This window comes from Onthophagus taurus, chromosome 2 (assembly GCF_036711975.1).
Source record: "Onthophagus taurus isolate NC chromosome 2, IU_Otau_3.0, whole genome shotgun sequence".
NCBI classification, from domain to species: domain Eukaryota; kingdom Metazoa; phylum Arthropoda; class Insecta; order Coleoptera; family Scarabaeidae; genus Onthophagus; species Onthophagus taurus.
This window is the reverse complement of record NC_091967.1, coordinates 28,978,352-29,002,277: the sequence shown is the minus strand read 5'-3', so window position 1 is coordinate 29,002,277 and position 23,926 is coordinate 28,978,352. Positions and strand designations below refer to the sequence as shown.

The 23,926-nt window shown below is 37.6% G+C and overlaps 1 protein-coding gene across 1 annotated transcript; it reads left to right on the top strand.

The window, feature by feature from the left end:
- The first annotated feature begins 18,950 nt into the window (after positions 1-18,950).
- On the top strand, positions 18,951-20,219 carry LOC139432702 (piggyBac transposable element-derived protein 4-like). The gene has a single exon (XM_071201466.1). It carries the CDS (start codon positions 18,951-18,953, stop codon positions 20,217-20,219), a length of 1,269 nt encoding a protein of 422 aa, XP_071057567.1.
- Positions 20,220-23,926: the final 3,707 nt, after the last annotated feature.

Here is a 23,926-nt window from a genome sequence, read left to right as displayed (position 1 = left end):
AATCGAAAGTTAAAGTAAAACGCAAAAATTAGTTAAATTATTACAAATTAAATATAAGAAATCAAAAACTTATTCTTTACAATAAGAAAGATAAAAAAATTAAATAAATTATTCCACTTACCCAATCAATAGAATAAACCTTTATGGAAAAGTTGATACCGCCACATCGCTAAAACACTTAAGAACTGAAAAACGAATAGCGTTGCCGCCTTTTACTAAAAGGTGGTTCAAGCGTCTTAAAACCGGTTCAAACTACTTTAATCCGATACATATTGCGAACACCTGTTGTTTGTTAACGTATTTTCGTGAGAAAGTTTGAATTATAACTTTCTCACGAAAATAAAATAAATGAGTTAAATAAAATTTATTTTACAAAATAAAATAAAATATTTTAAATATTAATATTATAAATAAATATTATATTTATTATTAATTGTTAATTGAAATCTTAAATGATAATTTAACATAACAATTGAATTCAAATGTGTCTAATTGTGTTCAACTGATTCATTTTTTGTCAAAATTTTTCCTAACTGCTTCTACGTGTGTCCAAATAATCTAAACTGATTCAAAATGTGACCAAATGTCTCCAACTGACTCCAAGTATGTCCAAATGTTATAAACTGATTCCAATTGGTTTTAAATGCATGTCTAAATGACCCCAACCTATTTCAAGTGTATCTAAATGTACCCAACTAATTCCAGATGTACCTAAATGTGTGTCTAAATTAACCGAACTGATTTTAAGTGTGTCCAAATGTCCCCAACTTACTCCAAGTGTGTCCAAACGCCCTCAAACGATTCGAAGTGTATCAAAATAGGTGTCTAAATGACCCCAACTGGTTCTAAATGTATCTAAATAACCCCAACTGAATCCAGGTATGTCCAAATGTCTCCAAACTCCTTCAAGTATGTCTAAATGTTTTCAACTGCTTCAACGTGTGTCCAAATGTCCTGACGTAATTCCAAATGTGTCTAAATGTCCCTAACTGATTCCAAATGTGTCCAAATGTCCTCAATTGATTTCAGATGTGTTTAAATGTATATCTAAATGACCTCAACCGATTTCAAGTGTTTCTAAATGTATCCATTTCATTCGAGGTGTGTCTAAATGTGTGTCTAATATTAACCCAACGGATTTCAAGTATGTCTTAATGCTTCCACCTGCTTCAACGTGTGCCCAAATGTTCTCAACGGATCCCAAATATGCCTAAATGGCTCCACCTAATTCAAAATGTTCCCAAGTAATTCCAAATGTGTCTAAATGTGTCCTCAATTGATTCTACGTAGCGGCCCGCGGACGGTCTTGAAAGACGCGGGCCGACGCGGCGCGGAGGACGGTGAGGTCCATTCCGCGATAGGTGTCGTCGAAAAAGTTTTATCGCGTTATAACCGTCGATCGAAAATACTCGCAACTCAACCGTTGGAAAAAAAATCGCCGGGTACCGCGAAGTAGGCCTCGGCGCGGGCTATCCGATAGCCGTATCCGCGCATGCACGGAAAATTTCCTTTACCGTTTTTTTTTTCATCGGGAAAAACCGACTTTCGAAATTTTCGTTGCGCATACGCCCTTCCGGGGCGCATTCGCGAGCCGAGTACGGCGCGACAAACCGTTTTGCCATCGGACTCGCCGTTTGGGAGCACCGCCGTTTTGTTGTCCAGCTCACGTTCTCCGTTAGTGGATTTAGACAATCAATCGACGAATCGCAGAAAGGAAATTTGGTAAGCGAAAAAAATCTTTTTTCCACGTTCCTACTATGCAGTGGGAACAGAAAATCGGTAATCCATTTTTTTTAGTTCTAACGCATGCGGCCGGCTCTCCGGATCGCTACGTAACGGTCAAAAAAAAATTTGATGTCATCGATCGAAAGTTATACGCTCTCGAAGTTTTGGCGACGCACTTTTTCCGTGATTTGAATGATCTCGGAATCTACCGGGAATAAAATGTAGTGGAATAACTAAAATTATAATTAGAAATTAATTAGAAATACGTGTAAATTATAAAAAATAGGATAAGTAGCATTAAGTAAAAGACGATGAACTGTGCGGGTCGTGGAGTAAGCATTTTTGGTCGTTGACTGATGGCCTAATTGATGAGCACGCACAGTGAACCGTTTGAATAGTGAAATAATTAATATTGCAACTAGTATTATTTTAGCTATCAATAAAGTTAGTTGTTAAGCAAATTAGTTTATGGTTTTTAATGAAACAACAATTAAATACCCTATATGAAACCCCAAAAGGGACAAAGTTATCATATGGCGAAGTTATCCTGCCAGCCGTTTGAAAGAAAATCGAAAATTTATGAAAACGTAATTATGGGAACCAATCAATCTAAGGAAGAGAAAGAAATCATAATATCGAAAGCTGGAAACAGTGGTGGAACTACAGCAACTACTGGAACAATTTTTACATTATGGGAAGTTGGTATGGCATTTCTGGTTTTCGTAGTAATCTGTGCATTGGGATACATCATATGGAAAAAGTGTAATAGGAATATGGAAAGAAAAATCCGACGAGAAGTTGCGAGACGTCATGAACTCCTTCCGCTCAATATCGGAAGTGCGCGGTGTGACGATAAATAAAATGTGATTTATAGTGTGAGTAAAAAACTTCATAATATTATGACAATCATAGAAGAATTACAATTATTGCTGGTAGAAATTAAATCATTTAAAACTAATATTTTAAAGGATAATAAAGAAAGAAGGAAAAATTTAGAATCCACTCAAAAACGTTTGAATGAATTAAATAAATTTAGACTTAGGTTAGAATCATTAAATATAGAATTAAAGAGGGATACATCAAATGTTGATAAAATTGAAGATATTAAATATTATAGTTCAGGGATAGATAATATAGTTCTAGAAATTCAGGGTATTTTAGATGATCGGTTAAATATAAATAGTGAACCTTTAGAAATAAGTATGGGGGAAACTTTTGATCTTAAAACAGCAGGTAGTTTACTTCCATTAATGGATGGAAAAGAGGAAACTACAAAACAGTTAATAGATTCAATTGAATTATATTCTGAATTGTTAAATGCAGATGGTAAAAAACTTTTAATTAATTATGTTTTAAAAACCAAACTATCTGGCAATGCTAAAGTAAGTATTTATAAAATGTACAAAATGTATGATACCGTTGAAACGCTTGTAAGAGATATGAGAAAATTTTACAACTCGAAAATCTGCCACTACTCTGTGCAATCAACTCCATAATTCCCGGCAACAGAGTAAAACAGTTAATGATTTTGGTAGGGACATTGAACAGTTACTTACTGATTTAACTTTTGCACAAGCGGGTGATGATGAAAATTTACTAAGTTCGTTACGCATTGTTAATGAAAAACTCGCGATAAATTCGTTTTGTAACGGGTTGAAAAATCATGAATTAAGAACAATCCTTAAAGCGCGAAATTGTAAAACCCTAAAAGATGCAATTAACGTTGCATTAGATGAGGAAATAAATAAACCCTCGTCATATACTGTTTTTCAAATGAATGGTAGAGGTAATCAAATCAGAAGAACAAATTTTCGGAATTCTAGACTATTTAACGGGTATAACCGAAACAATCGAGGAAATAATAATTTTGTTCCTCATAACAATAATTGCGGATTTAATAATTTCAATAGCCACAATAACAACCGAGATAATTATGCTGAATTTAGAAATAACGATCGTGGTAGTCAGAGAGGATCATATCGCAGTCGCGGTAACTTTCGAGGTCATAGAGGAATCTCAGGTTCTTTTCGTAGAAATCATGCGTATTTTGCAGAATCTGACGCGATGGGAATCCTGAGGTTACCAATAAAAATACAGCCAATGACATAAACGAACAACGGTGTTTTCGTGAATAACTCTACAGATGAAGTAAATTGTAGTATGAATGGTATGAATTATGTGTGAATGAGATACGGTACGGATGATCTATTATTTCTTTTGGATACGGGTGCAACATTAAGTGTAATTTTTTCAAAATTTTTACAGAAAAATGAAATAATTGATACCACTAAACAAATAGATATAAGAGGAATTGTAGGTTCAGTAAAGTCAATGGGTTTAGTAAACATTCCTTTAAACTAAAGTAATTTATTGGGATACACGACCAACACGACAAGGCTAGATAATTGAAAAGAGGCTTCCTTTTATCTTTACCGAGCTTTCGGAAATTTTATTTTTCCTTCTTCAGGGTAACTACAATATTGAGACATCAAAAGTTATAATATATAATTCGCAAAAATGTATTTTAACAACTTACAAAAATGGATTGCACATGGAACTGAACCAAAGCTAAACATGAGGTCGCAAAAATTGAACACTAGACATCTTTTATTAAAACTATACTTCTCATAATTCACTAAAGGTGACGAATTAAAGATCAAATAATACTAAAAACTTTTTAAAAAGTTAATTATGAAACTATTAAATTAAGTATCACTTATAATATTAAGAACACGTTAAAATTCTACGTTAAAAGTTAAGAAGCAATAAGTCACGCAAGTTTTTAATACCACAAAAAACTGGAAAGAAACGAGGCTGACCAACCGTCGTCCCGGCAAAACACCAAATACACCAAAAAACATCCACCAGGTGGCGCTGAAAGGGGGAATGAAATTGAAAATTTGAAAAGGAAAACCAATACACCAAAATCAGAGAAAAACTAGAAAACAAGAGAATCACTCTCCATCAATGTTTGATCCCTTCTACCCCGGTCCTTCATAACAAGGTAACTGTAGATAGAACTAAGGTTCTGGGTGTCAGTTCTGAAGTTCAAGGAATTAACCTCTTTATTAATGTAAAACATCTCTAAGAATAATCTTTTAGAATAAATTGATTCTTTATCCACAATCTGAGAATTCTCAAAATTAAAATGGTGACCACCTCTTATTTTCATCTCTAGATTGACAATCACGTTTATGTTGTTTGATCCTAGCATCAAAATACTGACTGGTAGTACCTATAGGCGTTTTTTCACAATTATTGCAAGGAATCTTATAAATGACATTAGATTGTAGACTTTTAGGAACTAGATCTTTAGTCCTTGAAAAACAAGTGGATAAAGGTAAAGAGCTACATTTAGCAAACTTAATCGAGTCAAACCTCAGAACTGAAACAAGTTTATCAGTCAACTTGGGGACGAAGAGAATCTTAACATAGTGGGTCCGGGGGTCAGGAAGGCTAAAAAAATGGTAGCAGGAATGCTGTTGCCTTGTTGGACGAGGCAAGAGGAACCATCTCTCATAATGTTAATGAGTTTAATATAAGGTTAGGAACTAAGATTCTTAATTTTGAAATTCAAATTACTTGCTATGATCTAAAAAAGGTTGATGAATCTATTGCGGAGCTAAAAAATAAATTGTACAATGTGTTACCCTCTTATATGTGTGGTGAATTTGAGATCAGATTGCCCTTTTCTTATTCAAAGATTTTTAATAATAAGATTTTTATTTTTAATAAAGTAAAATGTATTAATGTAAAAAAGTTTAAAGTTTTAAAAAATAGTAGTAATGTAAAAAAATTTAAAATGTTTAATGATAACTAGGGTTGGTTCGTTAATAATACATCTATCCAAATACCTGAAGATGTCACAGATTTTTTGTCACTGGGACCTAAGTTTGGCTTGTTTCCTGATGCCACTACAGTGTCTATTCCTAAGTTGTTGGCAGATGGTAGAATCTATAATTAAAGTATTGCCTGATAGTTTACATAACATAAAAAGAGCTGAAGTTACAAACATTATTACCAATTTTCTTAATGGACACCAACACCTTAACAGTACCCAGTTGTTTTTGAAGAGGAGTTTGATCTCTACAAAAAGGTTTTTGAGTTTTGAAAGAGAGGACCCGATTCTTATACTCAGAGCAGATAAAGGACAGGTTACAGTAGTTATGTTTAAATCTGAATATATATCGAAGTCTTTAGAGTTATTTAATGATCAGTCCACGTATTGTGTTTTGGATAGGGACCCTACTTCAAAGATACAAAATAGGAACAATAGATTTTAAAAAATTTTATTAGGGAGGGAATATATTGATAAGAGAGTGTATAACAGCCTTAGATGTCATAATGGTGTCATTCCCAAGTATTATGGGTTGCCGAAGATTCACAAGGTGAACTGTCCCTTGAGACCTATTTTAAACACCGTCGCCTGTTTCAGGCGAAAACAGACTCCCATCCTCATCCCCAAACGTACTTTTCCAAACGGTGAAGAGGAGGACAAGAAACATCAGTCCATCCCCGCCGGAGGAAGTATCAGCTCAGCCTGCCGAAGGGAAGAAGGTGATTGTCCTGCAGGATATTACCATCGTGCCTGCCCACCAACATCTCCACCTCCGGCGATAGCGACGCCAATCCAGCCATCGGGGGATTTTCCGGCGGCTACGGCTGCTGAGGAACTGGAGGAACTCCGCCTCCGGTCCCGATGGGATAACCGTAAACCAGGTGAAGAGATGTCCGCATAACAAACTCGCAATCCTCTTCACCTTATTATTATATCGCCGCCTAACACCTACGGTGTGGTACGAGTCCGGGACAACACTGATACCAAAGTCCGGTGACAGAACAGATCCGAAAAACTGGAGGCCGATAACAATCTCGTCTGCAGTTCAGCGACTGTTTCACCGAAAAATCGCCAAACGCATGTCCGGATCCGTTGATCTCAACCCGCGCCAGCGAGGTTTTGTCAGCGGCGATGGACTTCTAGCGAACTTTATTACCGTCGACCATTACATCAGGTCCAGAAAGTGGCATGGAAAGTCTTATAATATCGTCTCAATAGACTTGGCAAAGGCCTTCGGTTCAGTATCCCATGCTTCCGTAGAAAGAGCTTTAAACCGCCACCATATTCACCCATTCATGGTGGAATATATCATGAACACATTCGCGCGAGCCACCACTACCATCCAGATGGGCCGCGAATGCACCAGGCCAATGAAGTTTAACCGTGGAGTAAAACAAGGTGATCCACTAAGCCCGTTCCTCTTGAACATCGTGATGGATGAGTTGCTGGACACCACCAATTCCGGCACTACAGATGACACAACACGTGTCACAGCTGTCGCCTTCGCCGACGACCTGGTTATCTTGGAGGACCGCAAGATCGACACGCCGAACACGCTCGACGACGTCGCCCAATTTCTCCGTCGTCGCGGAATGGCAATTAACGCCTCAAAAAGCGCCGCTATCTCTGCCACAGCAGAAATATCATCTTCTGCGGGATCACCTCATACCCAAGGTCTACCACGGTCCCCAAACACTTCAAACAACAGGCCAGTCTCTTAGGGAAGCGGATCGAATGGTTAAGAAATCAGTCAAAAAGATTTTCCATCTCCACAAAACCGTTGGGGACCAGTATATCGACGCCTCCGTCCGAGATGGAGGACTGGGAATCCCGCAACTACGGTATCAAATTATAAACACCCTTTGGCGAAGAATTCGGAGCCTGTCGCTGTCCGGTGATGAGGTGACCAAGGCCGTCCTCAGCAGCATGCCCACTACCACAGAGGAACGCAAAGCTGTACGGGGCCGGGGACCATCTAGCATACTGGCGTGAGCAGGTCAGCGTCCGACCGTTCAGCGCTGGACTCGAACGTGCCATCGACGATCCAGCAAGCCGATCCTGATTACATCAAACCCCAGGAGGCTGTACCGGTCGTGATTTCCTCCGTGCAGTACAACTTCGCACGGGGAGTCTTCCAACACAGGCTATTCCAACGAAGCGGCCAGAACTTCGGCGATGCAGAGGAGGTTGCTACCACGAGGAAACCATCTGCCATATCCTACAGGCGTGTCCCGTGGTACACGACGCCCGAATACAACGCCACAACGAGGTCCTGTGCAAAATCTGCAGGCACACTAGACGGAAGGGATGGACCACCGACGTGGAGCCCTACGTCTACCATTCAAGTAGGCAACTCTTCAAACCGGATCTGGTCGTCCATGTCAACAGGGAGCTCTCCGTCGTCCGCAATGTCCAGGTCTCCTGGGAGGGTTCAACACCGTTGGACCGCACCTGGTTAAATAAGAAGAGGATATACGACTGCCTTCCATTCCGGGAAGCTGCTGACCGCCGTTGGCCAGGACGGGAGTTCGTCTTCTTACCAATCATCATCAGCGCACGCGTGGTCTGGCCCCGCTGCAACCAGCCAACTGAAGACGTCCTTGAGATGACATCGTCGTTGAAACGTTCATGCGTCCAGTCCAGCCTCAAATGGGGATCAACACTCCACGCCCTCTTTATGAAGAGTGTTTGGCGCCGTCCACCTGCGCGCCGTCTTCACCATCCTCCCTGGCCGGGGTAATGCAGTCCGTTCGTCTCCATCTTCCCTCGAGGGTATGGTCTCCGTCGGCACCTTCGGGGTCCTGCAACAGAGAGTTTGAGATTGTGCGGGTAAGGGTCACAGTGAGTACGATTGTCCCGACAAAGATGACTCCGCGCGTTGTAAACTGTGTTTGGGAAGGGGAAAGCCGAGTGATCACCCCACGACATCTAGTGGGTGTCCTGAGTTTGCGCCACAAATCTAACTAAGGAGAGAAAAAACACAGTACATTCACAGTTAAATGTATGCAACTGAACTGCCAACGATCAAAGGCGGTGATGGGGGAGGCGGTACAGTGCGCGACGGAGAGGGGGGTGGACATTTTACTGTTGCAGGAGCCCTACTTCTCGCGCGATGTAGAGGTTTCCCTGTCTAGAGTTGGAAGAGTCGGCGGGTGATACATCTGGTGGTAAATCGTTTTTGGGATTACTAGGATACTATAGGAAATTTATCAAAGATTTCGCAAAAGTCACTAAGCCTTTTACTAAATGCTTAAAGAATAATGCAAAAGTCGAAATAACACCAGAATATGAAGATACCTTCCGAAGATGCCAAGAACTCCTTACAAACGACCCGATTTTATGTTATCCGGACTTTGAAAAAGAGTTCATCGTTTCTGTTGTAACGATGAACTCTTTTTCAGACGTAGCCTTGGGGGCCGTACTGTTTGCTACGCCTCGCGGACACTATCAACGACGGAAGAAAAGTACTCTGCGATAGAAAAGGAACCTCTAGCAATTGTGTATACGGTAAAACAATTCAGACCATACCGTTATGGCAGAAGATTCTTAATTTATACCGATCACAAGCGTTTAGTATGGTTATGGTCGCTAAAGGAACCCAACTCACGACTGATGAGGTGGAACATTAAACTGGAAGAGTTCGACTTCACTGTCAAATACAAAAGGGTAAATTAAATTAGAATGCAGATGCCCTATCTCGCATCAAACTGGACCAACTGAACATGATGCCGAAAAAATTGACTGACTCGATGATAATGCAATTAGACGATAGTAGAGTATCAATGCCGGTTCTGGACCGGAAGTGAATCCTGAATCCCGATGATCCTGCGCATGCGCGCAGGAAGTAACGTCATAGCGCGGGAAATTTGAAATTCCGCGGGAAATTTGAAATTTGCTTAAGGATCATCCTTAAGGATCGAAGGATCGGTCGACGGTGGCGCCACCTAGGCTTCCTTAAGGATCGGTCGACGGTGGCGCCACCGGAAACGATCCTTAAGGATCAAAGGATCCGCGGGAAATTTAAAATTTACATCCTTAAGGATCGAAGAATCGGTCGACGGTGGCAACAGTAACTTTTTTATGTGACGCCATCTGGTGGTGAAAGGTGCCATCTGGTGGTGAAAGGGGGGTGTGGATGAGCGATAGATGGCGCGCAGCTTAACGGTAACTTTTTTATTGCGCCACCTAGCGTGGGGAAACGCTACCTGGCGGCGGCAGTTCGTGTGTCGTCACCTAGCGGTGGACAGTTAGGTGAGGGGGCGTTACCTGATGAGCGATAGATGACGTCCATCGGGCGCCATCTATCGCTCATCAGGCAAAAAAAAACACTCATTTTATTAACATTTTATTATTAACATTTTACAAAGTCGATAAGAACGTTTACATTTATTTACTTTCTAACGTTTTTACGAAGTCGATGAGATGCGCTGGATTCCCTTTTCCAACGTCTTTTGATCCTTTGAATATTAAGCTCATACCTCCTCCTCCTAGTTCAGTAATTTCGCCATCTGTAATCACCTCCGCGATACGTTTCGGTAAAAATACGGTGAATCCATCCTCCAAATCAACGACAACTGATGGCCATGCGCATGATGTAATCCGCTTCGCAGACTTAATCGTATACAATTTATCCACCTCTAATTCGGATATGTTCTTCTTCGGGGAAAATTGATACTGTCCTAATTGGCTTAACCGTGACATACTAATAGCTTTTATAACGTGAGCGGGCGATGCGAGTAGTAGTAGTAGAAGAACTGAGTTTCGTATGAAAATTTTAACCAATTTATACCATCGAGAAAAACCTTGAATGTGAGGCGCGGCGCGGCGGGGTTTCACGGTAAATACAAAGTCATCAGAAATGTGCTGAGGATGCGTTCTCAAAGTCAAGTAGGTTACCAGAGACGTATTCAAATCAAATTCGAGATAATAATTTTTATTAATTTTTTTCTAAGTACGCGTGTGCAATGAATAGTTCCAAAAAACTATTATATTTTATTAACATATAAATACACATATAAATTAACTTTGCGATTTAAAAAAGAATAAAATGTAGGTAAACTAAAGAAAAGGTTTTTTTATTTCTTTAAAAAGTTATATAAAATGGTTACATTATATAGAGTACAATTGCTTAATCTATTTTTCTTATGATTAACACAACAACAATTAGTTTTTACTAGTTTAGGTACATTAGGTTCATTTTCGATGTTAATAATTTTTACATTTATATATTTTTCTAAAAATACTATACATAGAACTATCCGAATGAAACCCTGCGATGTGACCGCAAAGCAGGAAAAACATCTACTATCTTCCGTTTACTATACCAATAATAATAGTAATACGAACAAAAAATCGAAATTTCAATTAGGTGATGTAGTTCGTATAAGTAAATATAAAACAATATTTGAAAAAGGATATACTCCAAACTGGTCTACGGAATTGTTCAAGATATCCAAAATAAATAACACATCTCCGCAGACGTATTTACTGGAGGACATAACAGGAAAGGTTTTACTTGGATGTTTCTATGAAGAAGAACTACAAAAGGCGAAACACGAAGATATTTATTTAATTGAGAAAATATTACGTCGTAAAGGAAACAAAGTGTACGTGCAGTGGTTAGGTTTAGATAAATCTCATAACAGTTGGATTCCTAAAGCTAATGTATTATGAAAAATAATAAAAAATCGACTTTTAAGAGTTTTTTCTTTATTTTATACTTTTTCACGATGTGTACTAAGTTTTAAACTTTATAAATAGTATCAACGATAACGGGAGCGAGGTCATCACGCTCTCCCGACTTTTATAACTGCTTTTATTTCTTTTCTTCAAACTTAAAACCATCACCGTTACCGTTGCGACAAGAAGGACACCGATTAATTGGAGGTGGACATCCATCTACATGGGTATTTTGCGTTGGAAGATTAAAATGTTTCCAACACGGTCTAAAACTTTTCAGTTCCATCTTCTGTTGTGGTGTTAATAAATCCCATTTATTTTCTAGCGATTCGCTTTGAACTTTGGTTTGAAATATGTAGATTGGAATGTATTGAAAAAGATTCGGATCGATATCCTGTAAATTTCCACCATTTACTTCTAATATTTTAATAATATCCCCAATTTTATTTATAACAGTTTCCATACTCTTCACTTTAGTTCAAAATCGTAATATACACTACTGAAAGCAATCTGTACCGCTTCAAACATATAGAAAGCATTTACTGAATTAAATTGTAATGATACTAGTGCTTTTATATTTTCATACAAATTCCCTTTCAGTTTTAAACATTCCCCCAACACGTAATTATAAAACACACCCCCTCCCTAATTTTAAAATCTAAATCCCCCATTCCTATTTAATATTAGATATAGGGTACATGTTAATTAGTATCAAACATCCTCTGAAACATGAGTGTCAACGGTGTAAATTTAGATTTTTGGAGATTAATTGACAAACTGTGGGTAAAATTCAAAGAGGATCTCAAGAAAGAAATTAAACTTATTGATGAAAGTGTATTTTCTGTAGGTGAATTTAACATTAAAGTTGGTATTAGTGTTGTTCGAGGCTTTATACCTTGTGTAGAGTTAATTTTTAAATCGCGTAATGATGAGTTAAACAAAATTTGCCTTCACCACGAAGATTGGGATCATTTAATTTATATATTCAAACAATTTTACATCAACAAGGAGGTGATTTCAAGTGACACAATACCATTAGCAGAAGGAATTTTAAATATTACCCGCCTGAGTGAGAACGTACTATGTATTAAATGCGAAGACTTCGATGTTGATGGAAATTTGAGAACCTCTTTGATACCTATTGTAATTAATATGTCGGAAGTTCATTATATTTTATATTTAGATTGTTTAATTTCATATAGATTAAGTATATTAAATAAATATTATGTTAAAAATCTCCTTTAAATAAATTTATTTTAATTTAAAATACTTTATATTTTTTCTTTTTATATCTATATCTCACAAACAACTCTAACTTACCTAAGCAACTTTGTGGCGGCTTTGAGTATTGACCTTGCTTTGATAATGAATATTTAAAACGTAAATTCATGACCTTCAATTCATTTTGTAGCGCAAATCCCCGCCTCTTAAGATGAACGAATTATCATCGTCATCATATTTCACAAATAACGCTAACGAATTAACATCGTCATCATTTTTCACAAATAACGCTAACTTACGTAAGCAACTTTGTGGTAACTTTGTAGCGTACAAAAAAAATTAATAATCAAAAACTCAAAACAAAACGCCACGAAAAGCAAGGTGCCGGCAATCTCAGTAGAGAAGGGGTTGATTTCTTTTTTTTTTAGAGGGCGCCAGTGGATCTACGATAGTATTCCTTGTCTCAATGCCAATCACAACAGGACCCACTCTGAAGTGAAAGTGAATGACGAAAATTAAAGAAAACAAAACGGATAATAATAATACTCTATTAAAAAATAATAAAAAAAGTAAGTAAAATAAAAAATAAAGTAACTTTTCGTGAAAGTAAAAAAAATAAATAAATCAATTATAATAACAATCATTCAAAAACTATAAGAAACAAAAAATTTAATTTAACCAAAGTTTACTCGAGTTAACTGTGATCTTACAAAATCAAAAAAGTAAGAAAATGAAATAAAAATAAACTAAACCAAATAATAATAAATAACCAATTATTTCAGGTGAGTATAAAAATATCAAACATAATTCTAGGTAAGTAACAATAAACTGTTCCATTTTTTTTTTTTATATATTTTTTTCTTTTTCTTTTTTATTATCTCAAACTTTATTATATATTTAATTCAATATTTCTCTCAAAATATATATAACGTTCATATATATTTGAAAAACACGCTTTTTTTTGTTTGTTAACAGGTTACGAAAAAGACGACTCGACGAATGTTCCGGGAACGAGAAAATTAAGTAATCTGACCTTGAAAATTCTACACACGCTGAAAATTTTACTTTTCCGATGATAATTCTTTATCCGGAAAAATCGCCTTTTGGATTGACGGACCGAAATCGACAGGTCGTAGACGGAAAAATTTAGACCAAAAATAAATATCCAATACAAGAAGCGTCTCACTTCACGCACGAAAATTTATTAGAAGCACGCGTAAAAACGCAAAACGTGGTTTGAAAAATCCTCCCAAAGGAGTACCGACGAAAATTTGCAAAAACTAACAAGAATTAATCGTCGAAAAAAATTCACAATGAGACCCACAATCCCAAAATAACTTTGGAGGGTACTACTAAACCATTAATTTGATCTCAACGTAAAGAAACGCACGCGGATGTTAATAAAATTTAAACTTTCGTCGCTAGCTCAACGCTTCAGCACTTCTCCAAAATCTCTACGTTTTCAAGAACGGCCCGCTGCGTCAAACCCGTTCCGCCAAAAAACCACGATCCGAAAATTTAAGAAAATTTAACCCCTCATCTATATGTAACCCTTCAAACATATTTAAAATAAATAACTTTTTTCCAAAAAAAATTCAAATTTTCAAATTATTTCAAATAAAACCGTTACAAATTCCCCCCTTACTACATTAAAATTTCCCCGAAACTTTTTCCTTATTTCGAATCGAAATACAATTTTAAATCTTTATCGTGCCACGTCCCCACCGAATTTCCCAACTCATCCCTCAACATATAAGTCCATGGCGACACACTTTTCACAACGGTATAAGGTCCAACATACTTAGGAGCTAATTTACTTGAAAAATATTTAGAAGCGTCCGAAAGCACGTAATTCTTCTTCCATACCTTTTGACCTGCATTAAAAACATCAGGACGTTTGCGTAAATTATATAATCGCTCGTTCTTCTTAGAAATAGACCAAATTCTTTGTTTAACATCTTAAAAAATCTTGTGAAGCTGCTTACTACCAATCATACCACTATCAGCATCATCTGTAATCAAACCATCATGATGTTTACCATCGAGTATAATTTCTCTTCCAGTACAGATAAAATGTGGTGTGAACCTTGTAGTTTCGTGTCTTGCACTATTCAACGCACATTCGATTTTTGGTAAACTGACGTCCCAAGTCCGTTGATCATCCCTACAATAGATAGACATTAACGTCTTCACAATTCTATTGACACGTTCAGTTGGGTTTGCTTGGGGATGGTAGCTCGCATTGTAACGCACTTTCACATCATACTCATCCATAAGCGCCAACAGTTGTTTTAACCTAAATTGAGGCTCGTTATCGCAAATCAATGTTTTAGGAACACCGTATCTGAGAAAAACATTATTTTCCACAATATTCACTACCTTGTCAGAAGTAGCAGTTCGTAAAGGATAAAGTAAACAATACTTACTAAAATAATGGATATGACAAGTTGATTGATTTCCAATTTTACTACGAGGCAAGGTCCAATGAGATCCATCGAGATCAATTCCCATGGTTTATCGCAAATTGGTTGATGCAGGAATTTTATGCGCAGCACATATCTTGCAATTAGCAATATACTTCGCCACATCAGCGCGCATCTTAGGCCATATATAACGCTGAGATAATCGTCCCACCGTCTTGAAAATTCCTATATGACCAGAGGTTGGTGGGTCATGTGCGTCCGATATCAACGACGATCGATGTTTTTTTGGTACTAATAACCTCTAGGGTTCAACTTTCCAACCAGGTAAGGAAGATGCAACATGTTTGTAAAGTAGTCCATTCTCTATACGATACCGCGGATACTTAGCCGGATACTCTTCTACCAATTTACGAAGCTTACTATACCACTTATCACTATTCGTATCAAAAACAACACTAGTATCAACACAATCAACAGCTTGAAACGATCTGGAAAGTGCGTCCGGAATGATATTCTCGGTACCTTTGCGATGTTTTATTTGAAAATCAAACTGTTGCAATCGTACAGCCCATCGCGCTATTCGACCAGTCGGATCCTTCAACTTCAACAACCACAACAACGAGTAATGGTCCGTTATCACAGTAAAAGGAATACCTTCAAGATATGGACTCAACTTCTCTACAGCCCATATAACGGCCAGACACTCTCGCTCCGTGGTAGAATAGTTAGACTCAGTTCTCGACAAAGTGCGACTTAGGTAGGCAATGACTCGATCTCCCTCTTCTGATGGCTGTAAAAGAACTAATCCAACTCCAGATGCGTCAGTGTGGAGTTCAAATGGTAACGAATAGTCCGGACAACAAAGTATAGGTGCAGTCACCAGCTTTTCTTTCATGATTTTAAAAGCTTCATCACACTTCTGAGACCATACAACTTTAGCACCTTTTTTCAATAAACTAGTTATAGGTGAAATCAACGATGAGAAATCAGGTATAAAGCGACGATACCATGAAAAAGTTCCCACCATGCGACGAACCTCTCTCTGGGTCCTTGGTGTCGGTATCCTCAACATAGCATCCACCTTGCTGGAATCGACATGCAATCCATGCTTATCTACGACATAACCAAGATAACTTAATTGTGATCTACAAAAGTTGCATTTGTCCCAACTAACTTTAAGACCTGCGTTAATCAGTCTTCTAAACACTTCTTTTAGTATAGCGATATGTTTTTCAAATGTTACGGTGACAATGATAACGTCATCCAGGTAGACGAAAACGTTAGGTTCAAGATCTGCTCCAATAACTCGATCCATTAGTCGCTGCCACGTTGGTGGTGAATTATGCAATCCGAACGGCATCCTTGTAAATTGGAATAGTCCTCTGCCGGGAACAGTAAACGCTGTATACTTCTTCGAGGTCTCTTCCATTGGTACCTGCCAAAAAGCTGACTTGATGTCCACGGGAGAAAGATATCTCGCATTTCTAAGCTTGTCTAATGTAGCGGATATGTAAGGTAGTGGATATCCATCCCGTTCCGTTACTGCATTTAAGCGGCGAAAATCTACGCAAAATCTGTAGGTTAAGTCTTTTTTCTTTACCAGTAAAATTGGCGATGACCACCCGCTCGTCGACGGTTCTACAACACCCTTGGACAACATTTCATCTAATTCCGCGTTAATACATTTTTGAACTACAGGAGATACCGGGTAGTACCTTTGCTTGATCGGCGGCGAAGAAATTTGTGCAGCCCAATCCAGAACCCATCATCTCTTTATGTTTGTCAATCAATCTCTCCAATTGTAATTTCTCAATGTTCGACAAATCATCAACATAATCCTCCCTCACACAATCAACCTGTAAATCCTTCCGCGAAAAATACCATTCCTTGCTGCGTAAATCCGGTACAACTCCCAATGCTCTGAAGAAATCAACTCCCAATATCAAGGTATGAGGTAACTCTGGTACAACTATCATGTTCACTAATTTCAACACACCACGAAGTTCAACCGGAACCAAAACACTGCCAATACTATTACAACATTGGCCGTTAGCCACACGCACTGTAACAGATGCACTCTCTAAACTAAGTCCTAATTCAGATATTATTTTCCAACCAAAACCACCTAGAATCGTTCTTGATGCACCAGTATCCAACAATCCTAACATTCTTTTTCCAAGAATGTTCACAGTAAGGTAGGGTCGTTCATCAGGCTCAGAACTCTCCAAAATATAATGTAATACGGATCTAAATTTCTCGGTCGATATATCGGCGTCTATGTCTACTATCCGACCACCTAGTGACGACGCCTTTCGTTTCCCGACGATGACGTAGTGGGATAATTCTTCGAACAAATCGGACAATTTCGAATGGTAACTCCTGGCTTCTTACACTTATAGCAATGTAATTTAAGAGGTGCAGCACATGCTTTTGCCAAGTGACCAACATTTCCACAATTAAAACAAATTCTCGTTCTTTTTCTGTAGTCGTTGCCACTCTTATCACTTCAACAGATGAACCTTCTTTAGCTTCTAATTCAACATACGCCAGGTCTGGCTCCAACATTTTTCCTCGTCGCTTAGGAGGTGCAAATTCTTCTACAGTCCTCCGACTCTCTTCGATTCGCTTACATAGTGTCTTCAAATACGAGATTGAATTCACATTCTGCAATGCCAACTGATTCTGTAAGTAAGGCAAAACGTTTCTTCTCAAAATCTTTATTTTGGCATCTTTCGATATTGGACATGTTAACCGACTGAAAAGTCCCATCATATTTGCAATATAAATATTTACTGGTTCTTGCTCTCCCTGCGTTCGATGCTTAACCCTTAGCTACACGCGGCGCGGTCCAGAGTACCGCATTTTTTTAAATTATGTCAAAAGCGTTATTTCTTGAAAACATCCCTTGACTGTTTAGGTATTCTTCAAATGGGATGCCTACTTAACGTACCACGTGAAATAAAAAAGAAATATGCCTGTACAGATGAGTTTTGGACGTTTACCTGCAAAGGTGTCGTCGGCGGTACCTAGTACCGCGCGCGTGTGAAAGAAGTTGTAAAGTTTTTAATTATAGTGAAGTGTGTTACGTACAAAATGTACGTACATATATATTATTATTATCCAAATTTCCTTTTTTCATATTGTTGATGCCTTTATGTACATTTTCATTTTTTATAAGTATAATTTTTTAACCCGTTTTTTCTCGGTGTTCCAAGAATGGAACATTAGGGTATTCCCCGAGTTATATGAAAACGAGTGGTCGCACATGTATTTATCTGTAAAGGTGTCGTTGGCAGTGTTTAGTACCACGCGCGTGTGAAAAAAGTTATAAAGTTTTTAATTATAGCGAAGTGTGTCTTACGCATAAAATGTAAGTACAAGTTTCTATAAGAATAACCGATGACGCGGATTCAGTTTTCTTTGTCCGCATTACATGGTTGCTGTATCTCAGACAGAGAAAACCGAAACGTGTCCGCTCTCAATCTTTCACCGGTCTAATGGTATGGACCTAGCGAAGAAATCATGTAATTGCAGAAAAATTTAGTCCCCGCAATGCGCAAAAGAGTACTTGGCGTAACTCAGGTATACATTCAGGTTGATTCATTCTTTTTTCTTAGGGCAAGCACATCTGAACAACGTAAGACCAGGCGTAATTTGCGTAGAAAAGTGCAGCCTGAGGATTATGAGCGAGTACTTCAAGAACTCCCTCACCATGAAATACAAGAGCAGCAAGAAGACCCTTACGATTGCACAGACGATAGTGAAGGTGAAGAAGAAACTATTTTGGAGGAGAGGGACGAAGGTGACGACGAACAATCAGGAGACGAGAGTGAAGAAGACCTGGCGATGACATCTGATTTCGAAGTTTTTTTGCCACAAGGAAAAAATAGTGACACTTTTTGGCTTAGTTCGCCTACAACTCTTCAGTCAAAATCTAAGTCAAAAAATATCTAAACATGATTGACAGAATTGTAGAACACACTAATGTATACATTGATAAGAAAAGGGAAAGTCAGGGTTTCCAAAGAGAGAGGGATTGTAGGATAACAACACGCTTCGAAATAATGGCGTTAATGGGAATTTTATTCCTTTTAGGAACAAACAAAAGCAGCCGAGCTAACGTATCTCGAGCTTGGAAAACGAATGGCACTGGGATGATGATATGCAGAGCAACATTTGGAATAAATAGATTTAGATTTTTATTGCAATCTCTTAGATTTGACGATAAAAGAACACGGCAGCAACGAAGGGCTACGGATAAACTGGCACCAATTAGGGAACTTTACACCAATCTACATGAAAATTGTCAACGCAATTATTGCCTATCAGAATTTGTAACAATAGACGAAATGTTACACCCGTTCCGAGGTCGCTGTGGGTTTATAGTTTACTTACCTGATAAACCTGGGAAATACGGTATCAAACTCTATGTGTTAGCAGATGCCAAAACACACTATGTCTTTAGATTTGAAATATATTGTGGGAAGCAACCTGACGGGCCATTTTCAGTTTCCAACAAACCAATGGATATAGTGAATGGGTTGGTATCAACCATTCTGAACAGCAATAGGAATGTCACAGTAGACAACTACTACTCAAGTTATCAGCTAGCGATATATTTGAAAGAAAATGGACTCACCTTCATCGCAACAATGAAGAAAAACAAACCCGAGATTCCACCTCAATTCTTGCCCAATAAAAATCGGGATGTCGGGTCTTCCATTTTTGGTTTCCAAGACGACGTCACATTAGTTTCTTACGCTCCGAAAAAAAATAAAAGCGTAATTCTTATTTCCACAATGCACGACGAAGGAAAAGTAGACGAGGAGAATGGAAAACCAATTATTATATTAGACTACAATGCGACAAAAGGAGGTGTTGATGCAGTTGACGAAAAGTGTGGGAATTATTCGACTAAAAGAAGAACCCGGAGATGGCCGCTTACTATGTTTTTTAGATTTTTGGATATAGCGGGAGTAAATTCCCATATTATATATGTTGGCAATCACATGATGACTGCTGAGAAACCAAAGACGAGGATGGATTTTCTAGAGTCATTGTCTTTTAGCCTTCTTGAAAATCACCTAAAAGAAAGAGCTAAGATAGCCAACCTTCCGCAGGATATAAAAAGTTTTCTGGCTAGATATCAAGATGTCCCAGAGAAGCAAGCGGTTCCTGACCAAAGAAGACGAGGTCCATGCCACGAATGCGGAAAACACAAAAATAACACAACAACCGTACGTTGTACCGAGTGCACAAGGTTTGTGTGCAAAAACCATTGTGAGAGATTTTCAAAATGTAGATCTTGTATTAACGATGCAATGTCGTCTTAATTAAAAAAAAATAATTATAAATTTGTTTCCCAATCGTTTCTTTTACTAACTATTGATATTTTGCAAACATACGAATCAGTTTTGGTATTAATATTTCGCACTGTACCGATGAAACGGTTAAAAGTTCAAATGCGGTACGCAGTACCGCGCGCGTGTAGAGAGGTCTGAACGTAGAGCGCGTGTAGCTAAGGGTTAATTTCTTCCATAAGGTGTTCGTTATAATCCGGTGGTTGAAATTCTTCTCTTAACGACGACTCCAACTCCGCCCAAGAAGAAACAGATCTCCGAATAGAACGATACCATGCGACAGCCGGTCCCTCAAACAAATCCAATGCTGACAAAAACACTTGGTTTTTAGGAATTCCTCTAGCCGATGAAAGCTCGTCTATCCTTTCTAAAAAACGCTCCAACAGATGAACCAGGTTTTCCTGAAAACTTCACGTCCCATTTATGCACTGGTACGATCTTTATATGTTGTTCACGGCTTACAGGAATATTTACCTGTGGAGACGATGCTCCAGACGGCGAAGAAAAATTTAATGATATATTCAAGGGTTGTTCTAAAACTTCTAATTCAAGCGGCCGTGTTAATGCAGATACAACAGACATATATTTGGTGTTGAGTTCCATTGCTTCCGTCAACACTTTTGCTCTTTCTTCCGATTCGCCCATGCGTTTAATACGCCCAAGTGTATGCCACAATTTCGTTTCAATTTTACGAGAATCCTTACTGGGAAATTTACTCAGCATTTCAGCTATTTCTTTAAGTTTAGGATGAAGCGCTTTCAAATCTTCTTCCTGCGTATATGGATAATCAGGATATCCCAATTCATCGTATGTTCCCAACTTCTCTTTCTGTAAGCAAAGGGGAAGCTTTCTGCGCATGTCATCGACCGTTGTCGGTTCTATGCCACGCACCCACAATTCATATGACAACTCTTCTTTAGTCAAATAATTTACCGTTACCTTCAGGCTCATTGTTTGTCCTACATTTAACCTTTTTATCTTCACCCCAGGTCTGAGTTATGTGCGCATGTGCGCCGGCTCAACCTGGAGTTTTCAACTTTAAAACACAAAAAAAAATCACATTTTCGATCGCACGTGTTAATCGTTAAAAAATAACCACGTTCTGCAAGCACGTCCACCCACGCTTACCGTTAGATTAAATCTAAGGTAATTATAATTTCAATTTCATTTATTAAATTTAGTCATTTGCGATTTTTTTGTTTTATTATTTGTCTTCATTATAATTTTGTTTCAATTAAGAACCAACACCTAATTTTTTTGTTTCCCGGTTATTTGCCACGCGAACATTGGTCCTTCGAGCCGGATCCTTTCCGGAATTCATTTATAAATTGTTTAATTATCTTTATTTGGTTTTTTTGCGTTTTTACGTCGTATTATTACAATTTTTCGATTATTAACCCACGTTTTTTGCGTTCTTCCACGTTGTTCCGATCTCTTGTGGGACATCTGGAGAACCTGAAACTTGTTACGCTATTTTTAGCGTCAGATTTCGTTTAATTTTGGGTTTTCTTTCTTTGTTTTTTGAAATATAAATTCTTTATTTTTTAAAATTACTTTCCTCATCGTGATTTATTCACCTGGAATTCTCTATCATTTATTTTGCACGAATTACAATTAATCTTTCTGTTTTTCTCGTTTATTTTCCTTTTGAAATTTATTTTATTTATCCTTTATTTTATTCAAAATCCAACTTGGAATTTATTTCTTCGAGTTTTGAGTTTATTATTTTTTTCTCCATTTTCTGTGGGGATTAGAATTAATTTCTTGGATTTATTTTTATTAACTGCCATTATGAGTGATAAACTTACCAGACTTACCCTGCGTCGTGACGGTTTCTATAATCGTTTACTTGAATCCTTGGCTCTCGGTCAAAATTTACCCGATGATCCTGTCCAAAAACTTATCTTCTCCGCAAGAGCTCAAGACGCTGAAAAAAATTACAATGCATTTCAAGAGAGCCACAATCAAATTATTGGACTCATTGAAGATGATGATTTTCCTGCCCATGACGAAATTCGTATTAAAGCTGATACCGCATACTATACAATTAAAGCTTTATCTCTACACTTATCTCCAAAACCTGATTTGACAAAGGAAGCTCCTTCTTCAACATCAAGCCCAAAACTTAATAAATTAACGTTACCTACGTTTGACGGTAATTACAAAGATTGGCACACTTTTTTTGATATGTACAAAACCATGGTACATGAAAAAAAAACCTTGTCTTCTATTGCTAAGTATCAGTACCTACTCATCTCATTAAAAGGAGAAGCTTTCAATCTTTTGAAAGGACTTCCAGTAACTGATGCTAATTACGAGATTGCCTATGACACACTAAAAGGCAGATATCAGAATAAACGCCATCTAGCGACACTTTATTTCAATGAACTGATTAATTTAAAGCCTCTGAAGGAAGATTCTGCCAGAGGTTTTCGTTCAATCATTGACACCTTCCATGAAAATGTCGAAGGTTTTCGAACCTTGAAATTCCCCGTGGATCAATGGGATTTTTTACTGTTTAACCCCTCCGCGTGGAAGTTAAAAATTTCAATTACTATGTGAGTTGCGGTAATGCGATCTACTCTATGCGATCTTCTCTACTGTCGGTAGTTTTGGGATCGATATCTTCGTAACCGTCCGATAAAAAAAATCGCGGTAAAGTTTATTGGAATCACTGAACATTTCTACGTAACATATGTTAATATGAAAATTTTCGGATAAGCGGTTTTCTTTTTATCGCGAGTTAAATGAAAAAAGTATCCGTTTTTTTACGGTACCGGCAACTTTGTCAACTTTGCGATTTTTTTCCTCAAAAACTATCGTACGAAAAAATTTGAATTTTGAACAGGTGGTAGCCTGATGTGTTCTTAATGAGTATTTTATTTTTTCAATATTCCATATAGTTTCGCGAAAAATCGCGGTTTAGTAGGATGCGGTTATTTCGAATACGACCTGGCGGATTTCAACGCGGTTTTTACCAAAATATGTTAAATAATGTCGGTTGTCGGATTCCATTATCAGTTTTTCAAAATTAGGGCTCCCTAATTTTTTAAGAGCGATTTAATGGAATTACAAATAAAAGAGAAACAGAAATAAGCCATGCGGGGAGAGGGAGGTTCCGGCCAATCTGAATAGAGTTGAAGAAATAGTGCTGGCGTTATTATTACTGTTCTGTTCGCTTCGTGGCGTCATTATCAATTTTTATTATAATAATAATTATCATTATTCTTGATGTATATTAAAAACAAAATTAAAAATTGTGAAGAAAGTAGTTCGGTAGAAGGAAGTTAAACGAAAACTTTTAAATTTGTGTCATATTGTCATATTACTTAATTTTTTTTTATGAAACAAACATTTCTAGCTATTAGTTTAATTGTTTTTATCTATTTTTTTTTTAACAAAAAATGCTTCATTAATAATTTTCTAGTGTGTGGTATATCTTGAAACACGATTCCAAACATAGTCCAGCTTCACAATCAGGGCACCAGTAAATTGTTTCTTTCCTGCGTCCACGTTTGTAGCAAACAACACATCTTTTTTGCGGTTTAGCTTTTTGTTGAGTTGGAGGAATTTTTTCAATAAAATGACGATCAGTAAGTCTTGATACATTTTTGTCTTGAGAATGTCTACATGGAACCTTTCTCTGGACCTCATTTACATATTTCGCAAAAATTTGTTCT

Coding starts and splice junctions, on each gene's coding strand:
- LOC139432702 (XM_071201466.1), top strand. CDS start 18,951: ATGGCGTTAATGGGAATTTTATTCCTTTTAGGAACAAACAAAAGCAGC.